The sequence below is a fragment of the Calidris pugnax genome, unplaced genomic scaffold (assembly GCF_001431845.1).
Source record: "Calidris pugnax isolate Ruff unplaced genomic scaffold, ASM143184v1 scaffold111, whole genome shotgun sequence".
NCBI lineage: Eukaryota > Metazoa > Chordata > Aves > Charadriiformes > Scolopacidae > Calidris > Calidris pugnax.
In genome coordinates, this window is record NW_015090872.1 from 2510920 (window position 1) to 2538625 (window position 27706).

Genomic DNA, 27706 nt, shown 5'->3' on the forward strand with positions numbered 1-27706 from the left:
TTAAGCATCACTTTTCTGTTGAGAAAAGTTCTTAAAATTTGTGCTGGGTATTTTCAGAAGGTCCTAAAGGTGTGGTGTTAGCATCTGCTCAGTGAATTTCTTGCTGTGGTGAATCTCTGTGAGAACATCTACTCTCTTCAGTTGCCTTTTATGTTTCACACTCCTTGCAGAGATGTGCATAGCTGAAGCTCTGGTTAGCATTGCTTCCATAGCTGTGCATAGCTGTGAATGGGAGTTTCTTTTCTTGACCATATGCACTACTGTAATTTATTGGAGTCTCTGAAAATTTATCATCTCCACTATGGAGTTGAGTTGATTTTTTTTTTTTTGTATGTTTTTTCCCCCAGTTTTTACCTGGAGAGTTGAGGCATAAGTCAGGAATCTCTGGGAGCTCATGAACTGTCTTTGAGATTAATAAATTCCCCCAACTTTGGGACCGTTCATATTGGGGTGGATGGCTCTTGGAGCTGACAGTTCTGGGCTTGCTGTGTGTTGCTCTGCCTAGTTTGTTTTATATTTATAACACCACCCCTCACCTCAATCTCAAAGAGTATAATAGAGTCTGAGGATTTGTTGTTGATGCAAAGAAAAAATACCATTGCCAATGTGGTGAAGTGAGTTCTCTCTGTAGATGATAATCTCTGGTGTAGAAAGGCTCTTGTGTTCAACATCTATGGTTTGAACACCAAAATCAGAAAATTATTTGAATTAGTGACTTAGTGTACAGAGAGCTGGCAAAAGCAGCAGAAAGGTGTGCAGAGTGCTGGAAAGCTGTGTGAGGAAAAGTTGTGTACACTATTTATATTTATTAGTTCCATGTCTGGTGGGATGACTTAATGCAGAGCATGCGAGATAGGTGTCTTCTGAAGCGGTGCCCGCTGAGCAATAGAGGCAACAGCATGCTGCACTCCTGGAAATAATTCCTTAAATAGGAGAAAAACAAATTCCATTTAGGCTTCTTGAGGAATGGGGAGCAAATGCTAATTCCCTTTCAGGGTCTGTTGCCATGGGGAGTCAGTTCAAATCCTTTCTAATGCCTCCTCAGCAGCAAGTTGTGCTGACACATGCTTTTCATGAGTTCCCAGAAAGAGCAGAAACAAAACTTGAAACAAAAGCTCCATCAGGATTGCCAGCCACAGGAAGATTAAGGTTTGCTGTTGGTTAGCTGTGGGTAGGACAGATAGGAGAGTTGTCCATGATACAGGCTAACACAGCTTGACTGACCTCCTGCACTGGGTCAGCTACATGGTGGGGGGGGAAATGGGTGCCAGGTAACTTGTTGGCCAGACACCACGTATGGTGCCATGCAGTGAATCCTACCTGCTCCCCTCCTGGAATGTGAAAGGGTAGTTTATGGAGCAAATTTTGGGCATCAGTATTCTAGCATGATCCAAGTTAGGTGCTGTCGGGGTTTGGCTGAACCTCACAGATCACTAGTGCCATTATGAGGGAGACGTGCAGCCGCTGCTGCCTGCTTTTTACACCTTGGCACTGGCCAAGTGAAGCTGGGTGCAGTTTCCTGAGTGTCCCCAGCAGAGTGTTGGTACTGGGACAAGGGACTAAAGAAGTGTAGGGGACAATGAAGAGAGCAGTGGTTTTATGTGGCAGTAGCAAGCTATGTCAGTGATGATAAAGCTATTTCTGGCTTGCTGATGTAGATTGTTCATTTTACAGCAACTAACAAAGGTTTAGAAGCAGCTTTTTCAAACACTTAAACTGTCATAGGAGTCTGTCTTCGTCTGGTGAATGATGTATGACTAAGATTAGTTTTTAATGCTCTAATGGAGGAATAGCCAAAATATCAGGTTAAAAAAAAATAATCTGTGTTTTCAGGAAGCCTCAGCTGTCTAAAGAGCATGCAAGTGCAACATCTGTATCGCAAATCCAAACTCTCTTGTGACCTTTTCCTTTTGAATAGACAATTCTGACTTCTAAGAATTTCCAATTGCTCCCAACAAAATCCACAGGAAATTCTTTTTTGCTACCGTGCTGGCTTGCACACTCAGACACCTTTACAGCCAGTGTTGTGTGCCAGCACAGCTGTTCTCGTGGCACATTAGATTAGGGTAGTCATCTGGCAGAAAAATAAACCAAACAATAATCTCTTATTTCTCCAGACCAATTCCTAAAGAAATAAGAAAAGGATCAGATACTGGATGCTTTTCCTTTCTATTACCACGTATTATCAATAATCTTTTTTCATACTGGTGATGTTTATGGATAAATACTTGCTGTTGAAAAGAGAGTGTAACTTTGGGGGTATTCTTTAAGCTTTTTGTGTATACAAGATACTTTAACTTCTGGAAAGTATCTGTACATTTATGAAATAGTTTAGACCATAGTAGGTGAAACTTTGTTTTTTAAGTTATGAGAGCAACATCAGTTTGAGGCCATCAACAGAGTATCAACAGTAGGGATCTTTCATCAGATGCAGCTAACGTGCCTTGCCTACTCTGTATGGCTCCTGTACGTGTAACTTTAGCAACATTTATGCAAGTTATTTTGAGTGAATGTTGATATTTGATACTGATTAAAGTGGAGATTTGCACAGATGATGTGTGGAACCCTTAGAGCCTGGGTTTGTATGACAGTTAAATCTAAATCTGCATAAATTCAGGCCAGCTTAAATGCTTAGCAATATTTGGGTGACTGTTAAGCGCTTAGTGAAATAAGAAGCCCAAGACTGCAGATGGGTGGATTCCCCATGAAATATTGTCATATTAGAATTTTATAATCTCTTCAGATTTGGTTTTCAGGTCTAACTATGGCTAAGCTTTTCATCCTGTGGCTACTTTTTGTGGATACTGTTTTAAAAAAAAATATAAATAAATACAGCCCACGTTGTGCAGCAGCTGGTCTCTTGAAGGTTGTTCCACCAGAGGATTTGTTGATACTTTCTAAAGAAAGTAAAAACATGAACTGGAAACAGCAGCTCTTTTTCTAATGTATAAAGCCTGGAAAGAAGCTCCTGTTGATGGCTAGCCTAGGAGCAGCATATTTTAACATGCTCCAGGGAAAGTTAGTTGGTGAGAGCATAAATTTTCCTGGTTGCATGTTGTGATGTAAACAGAATTGCAAATGACTTCACTCCTTCCCTTCAGTATGTTATTTCATTATATTAGTATAATAAAGGGTTGAACCCTGAGACTATTGAGAGCACGTTGTAGTTTAAGTGTCGTGTCTGCTCTGATTTCCACTGCAATGTGTTTGCCAAGCTGCTGAGTGCTCTTCAGTATCTGTTATTTCATAATATTAGTATAATAAAGGGTTGAACCCTTAGACTATTGAGAGCATGTTGTAGTTTAAGTTTCGTGTCTTCTCTGATTTCTACTGCAATGTGTTTGCCAAGCTGCTGAGTGCTGATGGCACCTTTAGAAATGTTGTGGAGCTTGATATGGAACATGTGGTTTTGGGAATAAGAGATTGTACAGAAAGACCAATGATCCTGTTTGGGCAGCGCTCACTCTGGTCCTGAGGTGTGCAAATGAATCTTTTGTTTACTCTCAGACTTGAAGTAAATCAGTTAACCTATGTCATTCTAATAATACATACAGATCTGTCGTGAAGCAAAATTGCTTCCCTTTTGAATACTACCTCAGTATTCTCCAAGGAAAGTTCAAAGTAGTATTTCTACTCTGATTTGGTGTTTGTTTTTAGTGTTTGCCATAACTGGAAGTGAACTGGATGCATGTGATTCTGGGTGCCCCCACTGCGATCACAGCTGCCAGATTAAAGACCAGTGTTTCTCTCTGGACAGTATATTCCTGCTACTTAGTGCCAGCCAGATGGTCTTCCGCCTTCCTGTGCAGATGTCTCTAATGCTTATAAGAGTGCTTTCTGGCCATATTGGAGCTAATACAGTATTATTTCCGATCACACACTTGGTGTGTCCTTTGCTTGATTCTGTATTGCTCTTCTCATTTCAAATATTTTTTTTTTCTCTCTTTATTACACTTTTCCTTTATGTCACTTGTAGCATCCATTATCCCTGAACTACTTTTCACTGTAAAATTTACCATTAACAGGTGCAAGCTTCCAAAATCTAGCAAAATCTAGAGCCCTTTGAGTTTTTTTTGTCTTCTGGACCTTCTTTTCTGTTGAAAACACTATTGCCTTCTTTTGGTAAACATTGGTAGAACTTTTTACAAAATCTTTGTTTTTACCATATGCCATTTTTGTGCTAGGGAAAGGAATACATCTTTTATAAATCATACTTTTTAAATGTGTTCACTGGGTACATGCTGGAACAGCGATGTCTGAAACTGGAGCTGTGGTTTTGTCAGAGGGAAGTGCTGGTGAATCTGTCCTGTTAGTAGGAACCATTCATACTATCTGATTGCCTTCATAATGTTATCTGTGGAAGTGCTTCAGAAACAAGAAGGGCAGAGAGCATCTGAGAAAAGGTGAGATTAGCAATCTCTCCACCCTGTATGTTTCTCACTTAACTACCAATTAATCTGAGTGTTTTCCTGAGCTGTGTGTAGGAATCAAACACAGTTCCTTTCTGGTGCTAAATGGACATGTGCTTAATACCCTCTTCACATTCAGGACCTGCACAGTGTCCAGGTTAAATATTGCAGATAAATATTTAGATTAGGCTGCTACTTTGTAAAATAGTTTAGTGCTAACCATAACAATCAGCCTGAGCTGAGAACATGTTTAGCTCAAGTTGCTGCTCACCCTCCAGCTGTGATTCCCTGGAATGAACGTTCTACTTCTCTGCACAACTCACTAAAGCATGAGGTTTTTTCCTGTGCAAGGGGGGAAACTGCAGAATACTGAGAAACCAGGAGGTGTAAAGTGTTGTGCTCTTGGTGTTAAGCCTCTTGTAATAAGAAGTGTCTATCACAACATAGGCAGACCATATGCATCCTCTGCTAAATTCAGAGGTATCTTATACATTCACCTCTACAACTTTAAATAATTTCATAAAGCATGCATAACAAAACTTCCATTATGAGTTCACACACTATCTTGATGGGAAAAAAAGCCCCACCAAACCAAAACCCAAGCATATTCCTCTCATCCAGCCATATCTACACAGATACATGTATATGCATGTGCATACATAAGTTTGCCTTTTTTTGTATCAAATTTCTTTGTAAAATCAGATTACTTCCATGAATAAATCTTTTTTAAAGTACAGTTCAGTAGAACTAATCATAGCTCTTGCTCTTCTCTTTGGAAGGACATCTCTTATGGAACACAGTACTCGAAGTACTAAAATAACCCAGCTGACACGTGTTTAATGGAAATAAATCAGAAATAGAAGCTACAGTTCCCTCAAGTTCCCATATTTCTGCAGAGCACACAATGGATTCCCTTGCTTAACTTGCATGTTAATACTCTTTATCCAGATACAAAGTAGATGGATTCTTGACACACTGGAGTAACATCTCTTTGCTCAGGTAGTGAAGCACCAATTGCTTTTCCTCTTGGGATAAACGTGTCAGGCTCAGGGCTGAACATGCAGGGATTTTGCTTGTGAAAGAGTGATAGCCCTTTGTTGGAAACCTGCAGAACGGAAAAGTTAGGAGTGTTTTCAACTCTCTCTCTGAAATGCAGTATCAAGCAACTACACAAACTAGTTCTGAACTCAAATTTATATCTGTTCAGGACTTCAGTAGCTCTTTGCCAAAATAGTTTCGGTGGTACAATCCCTGCCTATTTAAACACAATTATATGCTTACTGGCATTTTTTACTCGTATAGCTTATTCTACGTGTATAAAATATAGCTTATATTACATTCTGGTCTATGACATAAACAGGATATTCTTTTTCTACTATGTCATTGTTGTTGAAATGGTCTGAATTTGTGTACAGTTAAGTTCCGAAGTGCACATTCACTTGAAATGATGGTATTTGGCCCAAGGTGTGTGGTTGGTTAGTTTTTTGTTTGGCTTTTTTTGGTACAATACAGTAAGTCATGGTCCTGGCTGAGGTCTCCCAGAGCTCTGCAACAGAGAAGGCAACTAACTTTGAGACCCATCCAAATAACTGCTGGTGTTTCTTAGGAAGGTTTTCTTACAGGATGCTTATGTCAGCTGATGCAGCCACTTTGGGATTCTGCCTTCATCCCTGATGTGCTAGGGAGAACCTTTGTTCCAAGGGGCCACCGTGGTGCGGAGAACCCTTTGTGCAAGAACAAAGGAGTATTGTATGGCGTGAGCCATGAAAGGGAGGGGAGGGGGCTGAAGGGTTTCTTTTCAGAGACACTGCATATATATGTCAGTAGCAATATTTTCCCCATAAATCTCCCCCCACCCTGTGACATGAATTCTGTGTGGGTAGGAGATAAGATCTCTTTTAATGGTCTGTAAATTCTTAGTGATGAATATTTGATAGAATTTTCTTAATTAAAATATGGTGCCAATTGTATTATTCATAGCCTACAGCAAAAAGCCTGGCAGTAGGCTGGACCATGATAGTAGAACTATACCTACACATTTAAAGTAACTAGCAGCTTGTACCTTACTAATTAATGCTAGAAGAATGGCCGCAGTTATGGCAAACTCTAATGAAAGCTCATGGCTGGCAAGGGCAAAAGTCCAAGAAATCTGGTAGAAGTCTGGCAAAGGTAATGGGTATTACTGCTTAGTGTTCCAGTTCTTAATAAAATAGGCCTTTAGTGTAAACAATACATGGGCCGTACCCAAAACACACACTGTAATGGAGACTCTGATAGTTTTAAGATAGAGCAAAACAGAAACAGGCGTTTTTGGTTCACAACTGCAGCTGATCTTTCAGACCACCTCTCTTCCCCACAGAGGCACCAGTGGAGAGGCAAATCCCACATCTGCGATAAACAGCCTCCTCACAAACCTGCAACAGACACAGGACAGTTATCAGATTAGTATTTGTCTGTCAGTATCTAATACTTGCACTGATCAACAAAGCAAGTAAACATAAACATTACTATACACTTTTTCAGCAAGCTATTGGCTTCAGCCCCATGCTAGCTGCTTCTCCTGCAGAAAAAAGCTTTGCCACCTTCCCTACTTGTGCAGCCCTGGCTGGCTTTGAGGAGTCCATGAGAATCCCATCTGATCCAACAGCTCACTGGTGGGAGAAGGGGAAGCTGGCTCCCCTCTACCTTGCCTTCAGGCAGGATACCTGCTACCCCTTCACAGTACCAATGTTGTTGAACTTTGAGCTCATTCAGCTTGTGAGCCCTCCAGGAGGGATCTGCTGCTCTTCCTGGGTTTGTGACTTGAATCCATTGAGAGGTACCTGGTGACTGACAGAAGTGGCAGGGTTGATGGCAGGGGAGAGGAGGTCTGCTCAACCACTGAAGGTGACTGCAGTAGAGGGGATTGGGGTTGTTTCCAGGTGGCCCATAAAGAGCAGATGTTTCTGGGCTCTTCATGATCAGCTCTTTTATCTTCACCACTGACAGAATTCATTGCACTGATGCATGGAGACAGGGAAAAATTCTCCAAGTTCTTCTGTTCCCTTATAGATGAGTACAGTGGTTGGGTCCCAGGAAATAATTGTAGCTAAACTGGTCATTAAGGATAATATAAGACCTGTTGGCTATCATGTAAAATTACTTGTTTTCCTTTTTGTTTTAAAACCACTTAAGCAAAATGAACCTGCGTTCCTCAGCAGAGCTGCAGTCTGGGCATTTACAATGTGCTGTAGTATTTTGTCTGGGGGGATTTGTTACTAGGCCCCTCTTCTGGCAGGGATTTTATGAGGAGGCTTGAACAGCAGTGTCCTTACATCCTGCTAGTGGTTTGCTTGGATAAAGACAGTTGGTGTTACTTGTGCCAAGTGTGGGCGAAAAAGCGTCTGGGTTCAGCAGAGTGAAGGTGGGAGGGAGATAAAATATGAGACCAAAGCGAGCTTGTAACAGGAAAGGGTATCTGGATACTGAAACGAGAGCCTTGAACTTGATACAATAGCAAAGGGAGAAGGAGGATCCAGGATTTGATGTCAGAACAGGAGATCAAGGAGTCCATGGGCTTTTTGAGTTTTGGTTGTGGTGTTTTTTGTTTTTTTTTTTCTCAAGCAACAAATATCAAATAAATGCAAGATGCTTGTTTGTGGGGCTGTAACTGTGCATACAAAGTACTGCTGAGTGGGATGGATTTTTGCAAGGTCCAACTTGCAAAATAAAGGGTTGAAATGCTTTCAATGGAAGTTCAATGAAATGACTCAAACAAATACAGCCTTGTCTCGAGTTATAAACCACCAGCTTATTAATGAGTTAACTTCTACTGTTTGGTCTCTGACAATAACTGTTCTGATTGTTCCCATTGTCCCAGATTGCAGCAGTGGAAAGGCAAGTGGCTGTGATGGAAATGGTCCTAGGGCTGAAGGGGGTTGTTTCTCACCCATTTTCAGCCATTGTCTTCGGTCACTTGGCTGGTCTTTGTTTTGTGCTGGCTTGCTCTGCATTTCCATTTTAACTGGTTTATAAACGCTGTTGGCTGGACCCAAGAAGAATTGGTGGTTGGGGGCTTTGCCTAGCAGAGCTCTGGGGCCTGGGTCCAAAAAGACTGTGCTCCCACTCCCAGCACTTGCTGGTGACAGCATCTGTGGCAAATTACCCGTGAATACTTTGATGGGCTTGTGCCTGCTGCTGCTGGCGTCGGAGGTAAAACTGTGACAGTGCTGGGGGCCTCAGCCCCGGCAGGCAAACAGAGAAGGCAGGGGCCAGCATGGGCCCTGCAGGGAAGGGTTGCTGTGTTCTCCTGGGAAGTTCTCCGCAGTCTGCCTCTGAAGAGAGTGCAGTGGGTCAGAGAGGTATCTCAGGCTTCCCCCTGCACAGCAATCTGGGGTTGTGCTCTCTGATAAAGATGCTTGGTTCAGGCAACCATCAAGGCTCCCAGGTGCTCTGGGGTGTCCTCAGCTGGTATCATTTCCCAGGAAGGGTGCTGCTCCTACTGTTTGGCCCTGTTGGTGATTAGCTGTGTGATGGGGCTGTGGGGGAACTGGAAAAGATGGTAGATTGATGATTTATCCTGTGCTTCAGCATATGCTCTGGATTGAAAGCATGTCTCCTTCCTTGTACAAAGCCGGGACCCTGTGGGGCTGGAGGACGCAAATTCTGCTTGGCTGATGTAATTGCGTCTCCTCAAAGGTGCTACTTAAACTGCCTGTCCCCAGGAGAGTTCATCTCGAGCTCCCACGGGTGAATGTCTGCCAGGGGTGTGCTGGTGCAGGGGGGAGTGCTGAGGGGGCTCTGCATCTGCATAATGCTACTTGGTGGCCTCAAAATCAGGAGGCAATTACCTTTGATTCATCTTTTTTGTGTGTGTGACTTTTTTTTTTTTTTTTGTAACCTTCACTGGAGAGAATTTATAGTTTTGTGGTGTTGTCTGTTGTGTCTGTAGTTTGTTAAATATGGGACAGCATCATTAAATGGATTACATTGATCCTCTCCCCATGGCCCCACAGTAGCCTGCAGGGGCAGAGGGGGCTGGCTGTCACAACAGCCACCCGGGGTGGGTGCTCGGGCTGCCGGGTGGGGTGGGCTCGCTCCAGCAGCCTTGACCTTGCTGGTTGTAGGCGTCGCTGGCAGCTCGTCTCTTATCTCCATCCAAATGATCTACCCTTTGCCTCCTGTCCTGGAGACGGGCATCTTTGGAAAGTGAAGGACTACGCGTTGTGTGAAGCTGATGAACTGTTTGGCATAAAGAGCTCCAGTGAGAACTCTTATAGAGCCCGCAGTTGTTATGCATTTCTTACCAATTAACATATAATTATCCGTGCTCTGTTTCACTTTGTAGGGTCACTGCCTTTGATGGTGAGCAGAAAGTCATCTTACAATGAGTTACTGGAGTCTGGATAAGCGAAACTGTCTGCAGTACTGCAGGCACTTCTTGGTGGACAACGGGGTATTTCATGGTAAGTTACAAGTTATATTTTTGGCTTCTTATGTCTCCCACTGTTGGACCCAACTGAAGTTTCCGAGCAGTGTCTGTGGGTCTTGTTGGTCTCGCTGCTCCCAGGGCCGATGAGCAATGGACGCTGTGCCAGCCCTTCGCTGTGGGGCGGCGGAGGCCGGGCTGGCCGTGCCCGCTAGGGTGGGTGTGTGGAGAGCCCTTCCCCGTCGGGTCCCACCACCGGCACGCAGCTGCTGCTGGGAGGGAAAGGGCTCCAGCTCCAACTAAGGCGTGAAAGGCTGGAGAAGAGAAGAGCAGTGGCCGGACCGTAGGCAGCAGGCACTGTCGCTGTGGGTGTAGAAGGCACTGATTGCATTATTTTGCAGTGAAACGGATTAATTGTGTTTGCACAGTCTGGCACTGCCGTACACTTAAACATTTCCTCCTGAGGCATTTCTAGATCCACTCCAGCGAAATCTGCAGGTATGCATCCTTATGCATCCAAGCAAGGAGGAAGTGGAAGTGTCAGGAAGAGCTTGACTTCTATGTATTGATCAGAAGTTTGTGAAAAATAAATGCCTAACAGTGATCCCTAATTAGTCCTCTCTCAACTCTCTACATATTAATCACTTGCCATTACAGATTACATGCTATGATCATTCAGTTGTTGATGTACCCTTCCAATAGCAAAGTTGGGAAATACTCTGAAGGCATTTCATTATAAAATACTTCCTTTTCAAGATCTCTTCTTGTATGTTTAAAACTTGTTTTATATATGTATAATCTTAACCAGAGAGCATGTGTGTTGCCCACACAGATTTCTCTCCCTTTGCTGGGTAGCTTTACCCTTGGGCACAGGATAAGGAGCAGCACTGAGCCCAGCCTGTGCTCCTGCAGTGGGTGAGGGACCACCAGGATTCGGGAGCTGTCCCTGCCTGGAATTGACCCCTGCAGGTCCAGTCTAACTGGACAACTGGACCCCTACTTGTCCTACTGGGGGAGTGACTTCCTAGTGCTGTTTGAGAGGCCTCAATTTTGTATTCCTTATTGCCTTTGAAGTCAGTGATTAAGAACTGTCATTTTAGGGCAGATTTATGGCACTATTAATAACAGCAGCATGGAATGCCTATAAATTAAAGATAGAAATACTCATCTTTTTCAAAAGCAAAGTTGTTAATTTTTTTCCCTAGAGAACCTCCATCTCCATTTTCACTGTGTTTGTCAGGAAGCTGGGGAAGTTTGTGGCTCACAGAACTATGATGCAACCCACTGTAAACCAAACTATTTCCATTTTTGTCACTGTGGTTATGTGATTTAGTGGGGGAATTTGCCATTTGTCAATTTTTTCATCTTAATGAAGGCCTATTGAGAGATAACATCATTTTCCCCTGTACTGCTTTTTTTCTTGCTCATAGTCACTGCTAGTTCTATTTGGGATACCAAAAGAATGTTAATAACTTTTCTGTAAGTCAGTCTGACAGTGGCATTGTCATATTAATTCATCTCTGGGATACATTTGGGACATGCGTTACAGGGAAGGTGGTTCACGGGTCTGTCATTGGTGAACCTCTCATCTCCAAGCACAACTGTTTTGCTTCTCAGATGAAACTGAGATTCATTCCTGGGATTCATCAGGCCAATCATGCAGTCCCACTGATTTTGGTGGGATCATATTCCTTCTGAGTTCTCTCTGACGTTGTGGAAGGAAAGAGTTGTTTCCCAGATGTTTTCACCCAGGTCTGCCTTTGCTGAGTCTGAGCACTCTTGGAGTGTTTTGGTCAATGCTCATTAATAACAATTCTCTCCAGGCAAGTGTTTGTTCTCTAGCATGAGTGTATAACTGCAGCAGCTACGATTTGGATGTGTATTTGCAGTTTTGCTATTCCAGATCGAGTGAAAGAAAAGTCTGGTCCATACTCTGGGAGTTGGGGTGATATTTTATCATAGAGCAGCAGAATGTCTTTATCCTGCTAATGGTGTGAAGGCTGGATAATGATCCATTAGTACAAAGTCCAGTAATCCATGAACAGCTATTGAGTGATGAGTCTGAAAAGTGGTAATTGTCTAAAGTAGAAGACATAATTAGCAGGAATCCTAGACCAGAAAGATACTGTGGCTAATTTATTTGTCTTTCATTCACAACCAGACAGGATTAATTATTTTTCCCTGACAATCCTTCAGGGCTTCCCATTTGTCTCTTCAACCTAAGCAAGACACTGCAGTGACAGTTACTTTCACTCTAAGTGTATGAGTGAGCTGAAGTCCCCGCTGGACAGTTGTAGAGTGGCAGGTCCAAACATCATGATGTAAGGAGATGTGTACATGTCCCCAGGAATTAGCATGTTGCTCCTGATGCTTGAGGGAAGTTGGTTTCCTGTAGGACTGTGCTGAAATAAGTAACGGGTTGATGGAGCTTTTTAAGGATTTGCTTTTTGTTGGTGAGTCTTCTGATCCTGTAGGTCCTGACAAAGGGCTGTGGGATGGTGGAGGTGAGTGGACTGGGTGTTTGCCCCCATTCCTGATGACAGCATTGTGGTTAAGATTAACCCACCCTCCTTGTCTCTCTCAGAGAGACCAAGTGGGACTGAACAGTGAACTCCGGGCTTTGCATGACTAAGCAAATGCCAAACAACTAAATTGGGACTTACCTGTGTCTGAGACCATATTTTCTCCAGCAGATGTAACGGAATTGTATTTGTTTAAAACTTTTTTACACCACTGGGAAATTAGGAAAGAAAATCTAATGTGAACTCTATGTGGGAAAGGTACTGTCTGTCAGCAGGGAAGGTAATGTGATCCAACCCCTTGTGGTTTGCTGATGTTTCAGTGTTTGGGCTGTATGTGTCCAGCTCCAGTGTCTATTAATTCCAATTTTTGCAGTGTTTTAATGATTTTGTTTTTTAATTATTACTATTATAGGTTCATTTTCTGACATTGAGAGCGTGGCACTTCAGGGAGCAAGCACACAGAGCCGTTGATTAGCTTATTTTTCTACGTTTATGAATGCTAATATTCTGTAATTGTTAAACAGTAAGAAGCTGTGACATGTTTAGCAAATAGCTGATTTTGTCTCAGCAGTTCTGAGTGGATGTTCATACTTATCTTATTAGAGTCAGTTACTTATGCCAATTATCTTCTTAAGCTCTCTCATAAATATAAACCTTTTGTTTAAATTGCATTTCCATAATTGTAATTAATTCTCTCTCTTAGTTTCTAATTTTATCTTCTGGCCTCTCCAGCTCTTTCCAGACCTGTGTCAATAGGGACTTGACCGCTATTGGTAGGATGTCATGTTAATTCAGTCTTGCTCGTATTATCTAAACAGCACTCTTCCCTTCAGAGCAATGGACTAATTCAGCTATATCAGGCTTGTCTGAAAGGTCACATTACAGTGGCACTGTTATTATCTGTAATTGAACCTGTAATCTGGAGGAACTGTTGCACCTCAGGTGCAAGCTAGCCAGATAAAAATATCCCACTGCATCAGTTGGTGTTCTTAAAAAGCATAGGAAAATCTTTCTCTGTAGAGATTTCAGGACTGGAAGCAACTACAGAGACACACCACGTGAACTTTGCTGCTCAACTGTGTTTATCTCTGCTGTTTCCTTCGTACCCTTCTGTGACTTGTGTTGCTTTAAGAACCTGAACAGATGGTATTCCATTTGTTCAGCTGAGGTGTCTAAGTGCAAGAAACTTCTGCGGACTGTATAAATGAGAATGCTGAAACTCAATGCCTATTTGCAGTAGTCTAAATACCTTGTTTTGTGTGTGGGTGTAAATCAATCAAAAAACCCAACCGAAGGGAGCCTCCCCCCTAACTTAGAGCAGAAAACCACCCAAATAGGACTGTAGCACTGCAGGTAAAACCTGCTGGAATGCACCGTGCCACCGCGTGAACATCAAAAACCTTCACTTGGAAGACTAGCAGTGAATGTTTCTGCTGCCGTGTGGGAGACCATCAGCTGCAAGTGAGGAGGTGGTGGAGGACAAACCATATGAGAGATGACACCAGGAGGACAGCACTATGCATCATGTGATGCATTACATACTTGGAGGCAGATGTAATTTTGAGCGTCCTGGAGTAAGATGAAGGTGTTAGTGCTGTGAGGCCCAGCCTAATGCAGTTCTGGTCAGCAGTATTTGAGCAAGGGGAGTTGGGGAACAGGCAGAGAAAGAACTACAGAAGTGGAGACGAGATGACTCTGGTTTGTTTAGCTTGGAAAATCAAAGATTGAGAGGGGATGTGACTGCTGACCATGAATGCATTGCAAAAGGAAAGCTTGGGGAGGAAAAGGCTTTTATGAACTGAAGGTGAAAGTTGGCACAAGAGCAAATGGAAAATTGTCTACAAGTGTATAGACAGACACAGGAGAAACTAACGTACTTTGAGTGAAGATTGGTAAGTTTTGCAAAAATTCTTAAAGCATCCTATATGTACTCTTGCTATGAAGTCAATATAGTTAGTAACAAACGATATATTGACTAATGTGAATCTAAGGCTGGAAAACTACTTAGGCGGTCCCAGTTTAATTCCTGCATATGAGACACTTGCATGTTGTTAGACAAGAAAAGGTATTGATACACAACTGTGTGCCTTTCTGCAGGGCTTTGGCGGCTCGTCTTTTGAGTAATGACAGAACATTCATACATGCAATGCTGAACTGCTGTATGCATCAAAATTGCCTAAGGATCTCTCATAATTTTGTAATTTTATTAGGAAAAGCTGCTAATAGCTGCATTTGCAGGATATTAAAATTCTTATCTGTTAATGTCTGAAATTTTTGGTTACAGAAGTGGAGGTTGCTGCTGTGTCTTGTACTCTAGGGAGTCTTATCTGCCTAGAAGCAAAAATGTCAGTTTTCTTCAGTAACAGCGAGATACAGCATTCTGTGCACACAGAGAATAGCAAACTAAAGACAGATCTGGGTTTAAGCTATTTTAGCAGTTTCTGTAGAATAGAGCAGATAAGCAATTATAATGTTTGGAATAGCCTTGAGGACTTGATGAACCTACTTTCTTTTTCTTCCTGTTGCAAACAGTGCCAAAATACAAAGTACATCATGGCTCTAGGCTTGGATGAAGATTTTTTTTTTTTTTCATTTTCTCAGGGTTTTCAGGCTGTAAAAGTGGATCATGCTTTGTTTGTTTGCTGATAGTAACAATATAGAAATAACTGTGTTGTCAGACCAAACATCCATCTACTTTGCTAGCAGATGTTTGGAGCTAAAAGTATAAAGTGGGGGGGAAGAAATAGTAACAACTCTTCCTGTGCTGCACACTCCCAGCACCTGCTGGTCAGCAATGTCAGCACTTCCCCAGCTAGAAGCTGATTCGAGATCATTGCAGTTATTAGCTTTACATCTGATAAGTTCTTCTAAAGTCTTTTTTAGTTCAGTCACGCTTTTGACCATGTGTGGTTATTGACTCAGAAATTCCTTTTGGTTGGTGTAAACCTTCTGCTTGAAGGTAAACAGTCATTTTACACAACTGTGCCACATTCAGGCCATGGATGGAGCAGGTTTTGTTGCTCAATTCCTTCACCTTTAAAAGACAGTTGACTGGATGTACTGAACTCGAGGGCCAAGCCTGTAAGGTAGATAGGTACTTATGTGTGTTAGGCATTTTGGTAGCTGAAAATGTCTGCATTCTAATGTCTTACTGAGCAAATGAATAGAGAACATTGTGGTAATAGCACTTTCTTCTGCCACTGGGAAAGGGAAAGTGGCAAGAATGGGAACTTCATTCTAGATTTCAATATTGAGATCCTGAGCCGCTGCAGCGCAGCTTTGGTATTGATATCAATACTTCCATTTACTTCAGATGGCACTTTGAGATAGGCCACTCAAACATTTGTCTCATGCCTGGCACTAAGCAAACAATATTTTTCAGTAATTATTTTGCTGTCTGACAATGTGCAGCGAGAGACGAACTTGCAAGGGAAACTGCTGATCTGGATTCCTGCATGTGCTCTTTGTCTCTTGTTTTGCGAATATCCAGCTCATCCTTCAAAATGTTCTTCCAAATGGCCTACTTGTATACATCCCAAGTTGAGGGGGAGAGACTTAGTCCCAGGCAGTTGCTTTTTGGTTTGTTTTTTTTTTGAGATATCATCTCAAAGATTTCCCAAATGTCATGGATGTAGTTGTGCACCACGTTTATTAGATGAACACCTCCTGCTGTTACACAACCAGTTTTGGACGGCTTCAGAAGAGGTTGCTTACGAAAGATGTTATTGCACTAGTTTTCCATTCACTTCAATCTGAGAAGCTGAGCTTTTGTGCAAGTTCTTGTATGATTTTTTTTTGCTTCAGTGATCCTGAACTTTTGTGCCCAATGAAAGGGAACATAAAGTGCATTATGTTTTACTTTGTACAGAACAAAATGGTCTATTTTGGTTATTAGAGCACAAGAGTTTTGGGGAACACTATTAAATCTTTGCGGAATTGCACATATTTGTTAGGCTTGATGTTTGCTGATGGGCAATGCTTTATAATTAGCTCTGCTGAAGCCTCATGTAAGTCCTATGCTTGAGGCTACACTGCTAAAGATGCCAGATGTAGACTTAAAAATTCAAGTTTATATCTTAATAGTCAGCTTCAATTTAAGTTTTATAATGATGCTTGGGAAAGCAGGACAAGTTAATAGTGCAGTAATTTATATTTTGGTTCATATTCAGATTTATGTAGTGAAAAAATCCACAGTTCATTCCTTGACACAACCAGATGTAACTAAAAATAATATGCAAGTAGGGCACTAAAGAATTTATTTACTACAGTTCATATAAATTAAAAAAGTGCCTAAAATGCCTGAAGAAACTGTCTCTCAGTGCTTTGTTGAATGTGTAACTACCTTGAAGAACCCTGTGTCTACCACTAGATTTGTCCTTTGCTGAAAGGAGGAGTTTCATGTGAGAGATCTGCCTCGAGCCAATGCATCAGGCTGTTGAGTTCTAATGGCAAGTGTTTTTACCTTTCCATCTTTGTATATTTGTCAGCTTTCCAAAGAACCGTCTCTTCATTACTGACAAATGAGCAGAGTTGATAAAAGCTTTAATCTGATAAAAATGACGAGTTTTTTGTGCAGCTAATATAAAGTTTTATTCATTGCTAGCAAACTTTTCACGAGGAGGTTGTGTTACAGTTTAGGTCTAAGATTAAATTTGGATGATGAGTATGAAAATATTGTTATCTTCTACCTCTTACAGTAAATAGGTAATGAAATAAGAAGTTCTCTAATCAGCTTGTCTTGCTTTTTAGATGAATTAGTCTTTGTACCAATTTCCAGCTATTTTGACAGTGAAAAAGAAAAAAGCAATGAGCCAGAAAATTAATATTCTGATGCTGTAATTTTAAAACTATTATTTAAATCATATTCTCACTTACTGGAAAATGAATATTTTGCAGTAGAACTCACACTGTCGTGGCTCTGTCCGGTAATCTAAGCCTTGTGAGGTGCCATAGAATGGTTTAGGTTGGAAGGGACCTTAAAGACCACACCCTTGCCATGGGCAGGGACACTTCCCACTAGACCAGGTTGCTCAAAGCCCCATCCAGCCTGGCCTTGAACCCCTCCAGGGATGGGGCAGCCACAGCTTCTCTGGGCAGCCTGTTCCAATGTCTCACCACCCTCACTGTAAAGAATTTCTTTCTGTTATCTAATCTAAATCTCCCCTCTTTCAGTTTAAAACCGTTACTCCTCATCCTATCACTACATTCCCTGATCAAGAGTCCCTCCCCTCTTTCCTGTAGCCCTTTTAGGTACTGGAAGGGACTCTACAGGTCTCCCTGGAGCCTCTTCTTCTCCAGGCTGAAAAATCCTAACTCTCTCAACGTGTCCTCACAGTGGAAGTGCTGCTGCCCTCTGATCAACTTCATGGCCCTTTGTGACATATGGTTTTTACTGTTCAAAAACTAGGTTTCTATTTTTTGGTAGCTGAAGGCTGATGCTAAGTTTTCTTTAAGTGTGAATGGGGATGTGGTGGCTGCCTGGTACCACGGGCAGGTTAGGATGCTGTCAAGCTGTGGGGAGAGAAGGCAATTTCCTGTGTCTTGGGGCACAGGCAGGGCTGCACTGGAGCTGGTTGACCAGCAGATACCTTGGAGTGTGGCCACTGAGCCCTGCCACTGCGGGACTGTCAGCTCTTGAGGGGGACCTCTGTGTGAGCTTGTGTGCATACAGCCCTGCATGGCCTCTCTGCATCCCCTCCAACTTACAGCAGCAAACGTGAGGCAAAACCTTTATCCTGGAATTACTGGTTCAGGTTTACATGGCATACGTGTATCTTCTGTGCTTTTCAAGGGAGTTTTTAGCTGGTTTTGCAGCCCAACAGAGTTGAGCGGCCTGTGGAGGAGAGAGGCCTGAGCATAGCGATTCCCACAGCTGTCTGTCTGTCCTGTTGGTCATTCATTTTGCTGTGGGAATATTTACTGGTTATTCTGTGGGTTATTCCCTCGCGCAGATCAGCTGGGAGTGCCTCACTGGTAGGTTTGATGTCTCTTTTCTTCCAGGGAGCTAAAAATATTCACTTTGGTTTGGCAACTATACCCCAAGACAAGCCAGCATGGTTTCATCCCTCTGGCATTGCTTTCAGCACAAAACAGACCACATTTCCCTCATCTCAGCTAGAAGCTGTCAGCTGAACTACAGTGTATTTTATATTCAATCATATCTGTAGCTATGTGCATACAAGAGAAGAATTACAGTTTGCATATATTGCAAGAAAGCTTTAAATCCCCTTTTTTTAATGAAATAGCATGGATAGCGCTTTGACACTGTCTGCTTTGTACCTGGAGGTACTTGCTGTCTTATCTCAAAATAATTCCTGTAGTTTAATGACAGAATTTTTTTTGAATGGCAAATTCAGAAGACTGGAAAATAATATTAGCCTGGGGGAGATGGATTTTGAGTGAATGAACATATTTTTAATAAATTTTAGTGCTTTTGTGGCTTAGATTGTCAAAATCTATCAATGAGATGAGGCTTGGAGGATAGTTCATGTGTTCCTTGAAACCAGCTTCATAAGTTGAAAAAAGCCCCAGACTTTTAAGCATGCAAGGCGTTAGCAAAGGGCTTATGGGGTGGAAAACATAAGTAGGAAAAACAGGCGTACAAGTGAGTCTGTTACCTTTCCTGCCAAACCTTATCTTGGGGTTGTGCAATACCTGTGAAACAGGCCATTGAAAATATGTACTGTTGTCTGATGTTGATCATTTATGTTAGTCAAACACAGGTAAGAGAATAGCAACTTCATGTTTGGAAAGCTTTCTGGTCACCATGGACTCTGAGACCTTGATAGACCTTTGCATGCTGTGGCTCCGCAAAGCACTCCCAGCAGGGGCGTTTTGACCCCCCCGAGAACAGAGGATGTATGTCAAAGTGAAGCAAACTGGAAAGATGCGAGGGTTACTCAGCCACTGCTTAAATTAAGGTGCAGTGTCAGGTGGTATAAAGTGAACTAGTTGCCTTTTGACTCTTCTTTTTGTAGACAGTCAAACTCTAATGTAGTGTGTGTTCAAGGACACAGCAGTTTCAGATTTGACTCTGACTGACAGTGCTAGGGGTTGGATGCAAAACCTGGCTTGTCAGTGAAGAGTTGTCACAGTGATTTCTTTCTTTTTTTGGAAGTTGAATAAACCTTCACGTATTTTCATACCATTTGGAATACATCTCCTGAGTTACACAGAAGTCTTCATTTGTTTCCTGTAATGTTCTTGCTAACCCAAATAGCATGCTCTAATTTCCAAAGCCAAATAGCAATTAACCACTTCTGTTTTCACATTGAACTTTATTTTGAAGACAAAAATAATAAGAAATATATTAATGATTGGGCAAGATTTCTTACCGAGCAGTTTTGGTGCCAAAGATGCTTGTGTATAGCTCCTGTCATAATTGATAGAATGATAGGAGCGTGGAGTAATTCGCGCTTACCGCATTATCAAGAGCAATCTGATATATCAATAATTAAACTGTAGAGTGGTGACAGTTTATTGTTTGTTGTTGAATTGCGACTATAACACATAAATTAATTTGAACATAAGTGTATTGATAACTTTCTAGAGGCTTCAGAGTGATGACTTCATCCATTAACCTTGTGAACTGAGGTGTGAACCAGTGGTGGGGCAATGATGTAGCTGTTCCATTTCCCTCGCCATAACTGGGAGTGAGTGACATGTCCCTTGGCAGAACATGACTTTTGCTGTGTCCTGCCATCCTCAGATGAAACTGTGGTTAGAAGCACAAACTTTGGGTGCAGCCAAGAATGATCTTACAGTGGGTTTGGGGGATTGTGTCTTCTTATAGGCTGGTAAATATAGTCAACATACATCTTGCAGTGTGCTGCGATCTATCGTGATATGTGGTGACTGGGGGAATTCTTACTATTTATGTTAGCAATAACTAAGAAATAATGATTTCTCACTAAATAAAACGTGTCAGTTCCGCTTGTATCTTGTCTCCCATCTCAAGTTCTACAAGCATGTAGAACTGTGGTGGTTTTTTGGTTTTGCTTTTATCTTTCCTCCTCTTTTCAGTCACACTGTCTTACTTACACACAAGATTGTGTAACTTTTTCCTAGCGTGTACTAGAAAAATTCTGTCCTCTTTTACTGATATCACAGTCTTTGAGAATATAGCTGGGAGTTCTTTTGGTGTGCTGATGTAAATGTCACTGTGTAAAAGCCAGCTGAATAGTGAAACAATTAGGAAATGCAATAAATCAAAGATGATATGTGGAGCCTACTTTATTCTTGCCATGCTTTCCAGCACTGTGTCCCCTTGGGCTCCGTCATAAGTAAGTGCAATTCATGCAAGTCTGAATGTTTCTGCCCCATTGTTCCACACTGACTATAATCCTACCGAGTTCAGTAGCACTGAGTTGGCTTAAACAATCACGATATTTAGCCAGTAGCATGGTAATTTTTTATAGCTACTGTGAGAGTTAGTGCTCAGCATCTCGCAGGAGACTACTTGTTCTTACGAAATCAAATGCTTAGTGATGCACAGACTAAACCATTTGCATGCTTTGTGCTCTAACTGGCCTGATTCTACAGAATGGCCGTTCCCCTTCAAGTTAATGACAGAGATGGGAGGAGGGGGCACAAAACCTGGGAAAAAGGAGTGGGGTCCACAGAGGTTCTTTCCTTCCACCTCACAGAATCGCCTGGCTGCAGACGCTGGGAGTTACTTTGGAGTGAGGGTGGTTTTTCTCTTCTGCATTCAGCCTGCGTCACTCTCCCATTCTTTAACTGAAGTATGGTAATCCCTTCCTGACTGGCCTCCCCAGGTGCCAGCAGGATTTCCTAGCACTTGCCTATAGAGCTGCTCTTCCCAGGCGTTACATGCACTTAATGCCTGGAGCGTCTTAATCGCAGTGCTCTGCATGCATGTCTCATACCAAAAGTAGTCGCTGCTCCTGCGTTCCCGCAGCAGCAGCACAGAGCAGATGCTTCCAGCTGCCCTCTCAGGCTGTGCTTTTCGGTTTTGAACAAAGTTGCCTAGTATTGTCTCTGGATTTGTGCTTTCCTGTCTTCGTGTTATGGATCGTGAAGATTTTGTCGTTCATCGTAAAGAGCAGTGCTGGCAATGTTCTGTACTTCTAAGGATTGCTTTCCAAATGTTTTAGCTCTGGAGACATGAAGATTAAATTGAGGCTTTCCTGCAGTGAGAATTTCCATTCTACTTGCCAATAATGCACGAGTTACAAATTTAATGGCAGACCTTGAAGTATATAAAAATTTAAGTCCAGAAAAAGGTAAGGATGTTTGAGTTTGGAATTGCTGTAGCAAGAGCTCGTAGCATTTCTGGAAGTGCTTATAGAAAAATCAGTTAACTTGATCCTTATAATTTGTAAGTCCCATACAATATTTATGTGGACATCATTAGTATGAAAAATGTATGTGTCTATATATTCATGAATATTTAAGAGGGAAATGTCATATTTTTGTATTGACTTAAAAGTGCATTTCTCCATGAAAACATGTGGATTGTATGTGAGAGACTGCTCCTATGATATGAACAAACTGCATTTATGTGTTATCTTAAATTATTACAAATGTATTTGCCTTTAAAACATTCTTGACCTTTTCATCTATTGGTCACTTTGCTGTGGCATAGCCTTCTATGGAAAAGAGTTTCTGGTTTGTTGTTCTTTTTTTTCTAGTAGCAGTTGTAAATACTATAACACATATGCAAATTTGTAAAATTCTGATCAAACAGCATTGAATGAGAAAGATGGGTCTTTTCAAGAATTGTAGGAAGGTGATACAAACAAGGAAGACATCTTGAATAACTTTGTTCAGTAACTTGTAGTTTAGAATGTCTGATTTTGTTCAATTTAAGTCAGCGCTGAATGGCAAGTGGTAATTAGTTTAAGCCTCTAAGTGAAGATAGGATAAATATTGTAAAGAGAAGGAGAAATCATGGTAGATAAAGTTTATTTCTGTACTTAATCATTCTTCATGATGTTGGGATATGTGTTTTTAAAGAAAAAAAACTTACAAAATATATTTAGTGAAGAGCTGGCTTGCCAAAATTGGAGGGTTCAGAAGATGTTTTCCAACAAGATTATCTATAATTATAAAACAAAGAAACTAATTTAAAGCCACCAGAAGTCATGTCTCGTACTTCGAAATATTATTTTGCCCACTGTGAAGCATATTAAAAAATTTAAGGACAGTGTTAGGAGTTGATATATGCTGATTTATTTTTCTTTCTTTGCATTTAGCATGGATGATTTTATTTGATATTTCTAACTCGGGGAAAGTTACTGGAAATAGACACAGCTATTGTATAAGAAATTCAGACTGTTTTAAGAAAAGGTCAGTTATTTGTATATAATCTCCGGGAAGGACCTCCTATGTGGGAGATGGTATGCTATAGTTCCAAAGACTGTATTTTTATTTTTGGAGGTTTTGGTTACACAGAGTCTACATTAAGCTTTGATGCATATGGTTAGGTAAAGGAGACCAGGTGTTACTCCATCTGCTTTCTGAGATGCAGAAGGTAATGGATAGGTCCTCATTTAATAATTTACAAGAGCTAGCTTATTTGAAGGAGGTTTTTGGCACAGTCCTAGAAGAAAAGCATCAGGTTTAATTTTTAAAGCTCATGTAAATGTGTGCGTATGTAAGTAAACACATTTCAGACTGAAGTACTCAGCTGATGGTGAAATTATGTTTGAGGTAATTTTGCAGTCCCTTTTCCTTAGCCAGATATAATAGCAACTGCCAAATTTCTGTTAATCTCTTTCTGTTAGTAGCACTATCATTTCTCTGTCTGGTGGAGGCGGTTAAAGGATGCAGAAGCAACAAGTACAACTTGGTGTCCCTTGTATTCAGGTTTGGCTGCTTTGGTGGCGTTGCAGCAGTGCATGTGGGGTCACGCTGGGCCCCCAGGGTGACATGGCACTGCACAAGCACAGTCTCTGGATGTTGTGTTTTGTAGGTATGAGTATATTCATATGCTTGGATGGTGGAAGAAGGCAGAGTGCCTGATCTCCCCCTTATTCAGGCTCGTAGTTACTTTAGCCTGCCGGTGCTGATACTGATAACAGCAAGATCACACCCCTTGGACAATTTATGCATGTAAGAGCACTCATATGATAGTGCCTGGATGAAGGGATAACTCAACAAGCGGGTGCCATCGCTGTCTGACTCGGCTCCTCAATGAGTGCTTGCAGGAAGCAGCAGCTCCGTGCCTGCCAGCAGCTTGGCCGTAAGTTCGTACACAACTGCTAACCCCTGAATGGGGAACACTCTTGTGCTCAAAGAGGTATTGGCAGTGGGATGTTGGCGGGCATAACACAGGAGAAATGGTACAGGCTTCACTTGGTTATGGGTCTGGGTCTTTGGCTGATGGGTGGTGGTACTTTGTAGTTACGTTGTTGTTATTGCTTTAGCAGAACACCAGGGTTGCACTTGGTATGGCTAAGCAGAGAAATAGCAGTGAATTACATTGTGTTTCATTCACAGGAACTGTATCAGTAGCCTTTTAAAAGGCCATTATTAATGCTTATTTGGTACTGTTGTATCTTTAAATCTATCTAAGCACCTATAAAACAAGTACTACATCCCCAATGTAAGAAGAACATGGACCTGTTAGAGCAGATCCAGAGGAGGCCACAAAGATAATCTGGGCTGGAGCACATCTGCTATGAGGATAGGCTGATAGAGTTGGGATTGTTCAGCCTGGAGAAGAAAAGTCTCCAGGGAGATATTATAGTTCCTTCCAGTCCCTAAAGGCGGCTATAGGAAAGATAAGGAGGGACTCTTTAAGAGGGAGTGTAGTGATAGGATCATAGAATCATAGAATGGTTTGGGTTAGAAGGGACCTTAAAGATCATCTAGTTCCAACCCCCCTGCCATGGGCAGGGACACCTCCCACCAGACCACGTTGCTCAAAGCCCCATCCAGCCTGGCCTTGAACACCTCCAGGGATGGGGCATCCATGACTTCCCTGGGCAACCTGTTCCAGTGCCTCACCACCCTCATTCTTTCTGGTATCTAATCTAAGTCTCCCCTCTTCCAATTTAAAACCATTGCCCCTTGTCCTGTCACTCACTTCCTGACAAAGAGTCCCTCTCTGGCTCTCCTGTAGGCTCCCTTCGGATATTGAAAGGCCGCTATAAGGTCTCCCCGGAGCCTTCTCTTCTCCAGGCTGAACAACCCCAGCTCTCTCAGCCTGTCCTCAGAGGGGAGGTGCTCCATCCCTCTGATCATTTTCGTGGCCCTCTGCTGGACCCGTTCCAGCAGATCCATGTCTTTCTTGTGTTGAGGACTCCAAAGCTGGACACACTACTCCAGGTGGGGTCTCACGAGGGGTAGCAGTTTTAAACAGAAAGAGGGAAGATTTAGATTAGACACTAGAAATAAATTCTTAACTGTAAGGGAGGTGAGACACTGGCACAGGTTGCCCAGAGAAGCTGTGGATACGCCATCTCTGGAGGTGTTCAAGACTGGGCTGGATGGGGCTTTGAGCAACCTGGTCTGGTGGGAGGTGTCCCTGCCCATGGCAGAGCTGTGGGAACTAGATGATCTTCAAGGTCCCTTCTAACCTAAACCCTTCTGATTCTATGAAATATAGACTGTAGCATAGCAAGTGATATATGAAGGAATTAGCTCAGAACAGCATACCGTTCTGCGTGGATATTGAAGATGTTAACCTCCTCCTGGGAAGAACTTTGTCTTCCACAGATTTAATTCCAATAATAGCTTAAATCTATCACAGCATTATGTGTCCTTGCAATAAAATAGTACCTGCACATGGGAGCTTTGAAAGGTTTAAAGCCTCTGGGTTTTTTGGTATGTTCTGAGGCTGTTACCCTGTATGAAGAGAAACACCTCCCCTGCCGGCCTGAAAGGAGTGTTGCTGTGGTGTGGCACTGTGGAGTGCCAGGTCCCTTCCATGGCACTGGTGAAGTTTCAGGGGATGCTGTAGTTGGATGCTGAATGCTGCTTGTCTCCATGAGGGGTATCTAATCTGCTTTAGCAGAGCCGAGGGCAAGGGAGACCAACTAGTAACTAGGTTATATGCTTGTTAGCTACTTTGTATTCTTTTTTTTCGGCCTGTGAATTATATATAATCTTGTTTGAAAAAATCTACAGAATTTTTACAGTGGCATAAACTTAAAATTGTTTAAGTAACTCTTTCACTGCTTTGATGAAGACTAAAATGGCCCAATGCTATATTGGGATCAACATTAATGGTGTCTTACCATGCAGTAGCTTGGTGAAACCAGGGGCTGGTGAAGGGAGGTTGCCACAAGAAAAATTCACAGCTTTTTGCAGCACTGAGCTTACCTGCAAGAGGAAATATGTGTGCTTATTATTCCTCTTTACCATATGTTTTGAAGTAGTCCCTTAAGAAGCTCATGTCTTAGAGGACAGCCTGTTAGTATGCGGGCAGCACTTCATGCTGGTGTGTGGGCTTCTTGAAGGACTGAAATTAAAGTTATGGGAAACCTTAAGCTGGCTTTTTTTAATACAAGTGACAGGAAACCCAGCTGTAGGTGAGGAAGTTTGTGCCTGTTCTATGTCAGGTTATTGGTATCTGCAGCAGTATAACAGGTAACTGGTTTGGAGGCATTTTCACATGTTACCAATAGAAACATTGATCAGCTTGAAACTCAGATGCAGAAAACATCATTATTTTCTCTAATAGAATTACTTTGAGACTGTCGATTCATTGTTTGTCCGCAGATGACTCACTGTCAGTTACTTGCACCAAGGTAATTTGAGAATAGAATAGATAAACATGTTTCTTTAGCAAAATCACTCTTTCTGAGGAGTGTGAATAAATTAGTTCATATCATCAGTTGCACTGTAGTCTTCATTCATTACTTTTAAAGGTTAATTAACTCCACTTTCAGTTCTACTTTGCTTTTTCCCCTCCTATTCTCTAATCAAGCCCCAGATGTGGATTTATTTGGCAGCCTGAAGGGGAAGCAATGCTCCCTCAAGCCCGGCTGCTGTCACAGCCCAGCATGATGAGTGTGTTCCAGGTCCAGGGACTGGATCCCTCCTCCACCCACTTCATCCTGCAGCTACAGCTGCTCTTGTGCCTTGTGATGTATTGCCCTCACCAGGCAGTGATGCTGTACAGGTGCCAAGGTTGCTGTGACATATTGCTATTTGCTGATAAATTTGCAGACATCAGAATTCATGGTGCTGAAGCGGAGATATTTTATTCTCTGCACATCTCCTATGTGGAGAGAGGAGCAAGCTTTATGAAGCATAGTCTGGTGGGATTTTTCAATTTTTGTCGTGTTGGAGAAGTTAAGGGTGAGGTAAGATAGAAAGGAATGGCATATTTCTGAAGGGAGGATGAGGGGATCTGACCCAGCTCAATATGTTGCAGTGGGAGTTATATTTCATTGAGGTCCTGGATAGTATATAAAGGATCGTGGAACAGGGATTACATTTAATGCTGTACAACAAAGGCAGACTTAGACCAACACATCTTTGGTTCTTGTGCGTATGATTCTTCTTTATGTACTTATCGATTTTTAGAAGGCAGACATGCAACTCTGGAAGAGAAAGTTTGTGGATGACTTTTTTACACTGACCTACATCTTAGGGGAGTAGCTCCTAGGATGCCTTTTAGACTGTTCTGTGAGGCTGCACAGGATCTTCTGTCTTAGCACCTCTGAGGAGCAAGCACAGGTGACTCAGCTGAGCTCCTTTGAGTGAATTATTGACATCCTTTCTGGTACCTGACCAAAAGCTTGCCTACCTAAGGGGTGAGCTGGGGAGACTCTAAGGTTTCCTTTGGAGACATGGCCACAGACCTACAGAACGATGTCTCATTCTCCTTGTAAATGGTTATGGCAATGTGAGGATGCTGCCCAAGAAGCCAAGTGCTACTCTGCCCTTTGCTTGTCCTGAAACCTGCTGCTGGGGTTGTCACAGTGGCACACGCAGACCTGTCCACTCATCCTCCTTGTTGGTGGGTGTAGTGGAAACTATCCTCCTATTTCCTTCTGCCTGCTGCCCACTTGCTCTATACTGTTGTAATCAATGGCTGTGCCCTCCCTGCTGAGGGATCCTCACCAAATAATGAGGATTAGAACGTGCAAACATGTTAACCGTGTTTGCTTAATAAATCCATGTTGCCTGTTCACTCTATTGATGTGACAATGTGTTTTGGTAGTTGGCCATATCTGTGGGTAAATGATTGTGCTTTTCAGTGTTGGTACAGCACTACTTCCATAGTCTTAATGGAAAACTTGTAGTCCTCAGTCGTGCTGACTTGTGGTGGCACCACAGCTCTCAAAATGAACAGCTTTCTGGTCTCTTTCTGAAGAATAAAAATAAGAGATGTCAGAGATACTTCTTGTATTTCAGGAACCAGTAGCAGTAATATCCCCCCCCCCCCCCCCCCC

At 42.2% G+C, this 27706-nt stretch overlaps 1 protein-coding gene across 1 annotated transcript in view; it reads left to right on the forward strand.

The window, feature by feature from the left end:
* PLCH1 (phospholipase C eta 1) overlaps positions 1-27706 on the forward strand; it is a 95084-nt gene that overhangs the window by 4167 nt on the left and 63211 nt on the right. Inside the window, exon 2 of the mRNA XM_014945736.1 lies at positions 9736-9853. Coding sequence (XP_014801222.1) covers positions 9775-9853 — 79 coding nt within the window. The 5' untranslated portion in view covers positions 9736-9774. The remainder of the gene's footprint in view (positions 1-9735; positions 9854-27706) is intronic.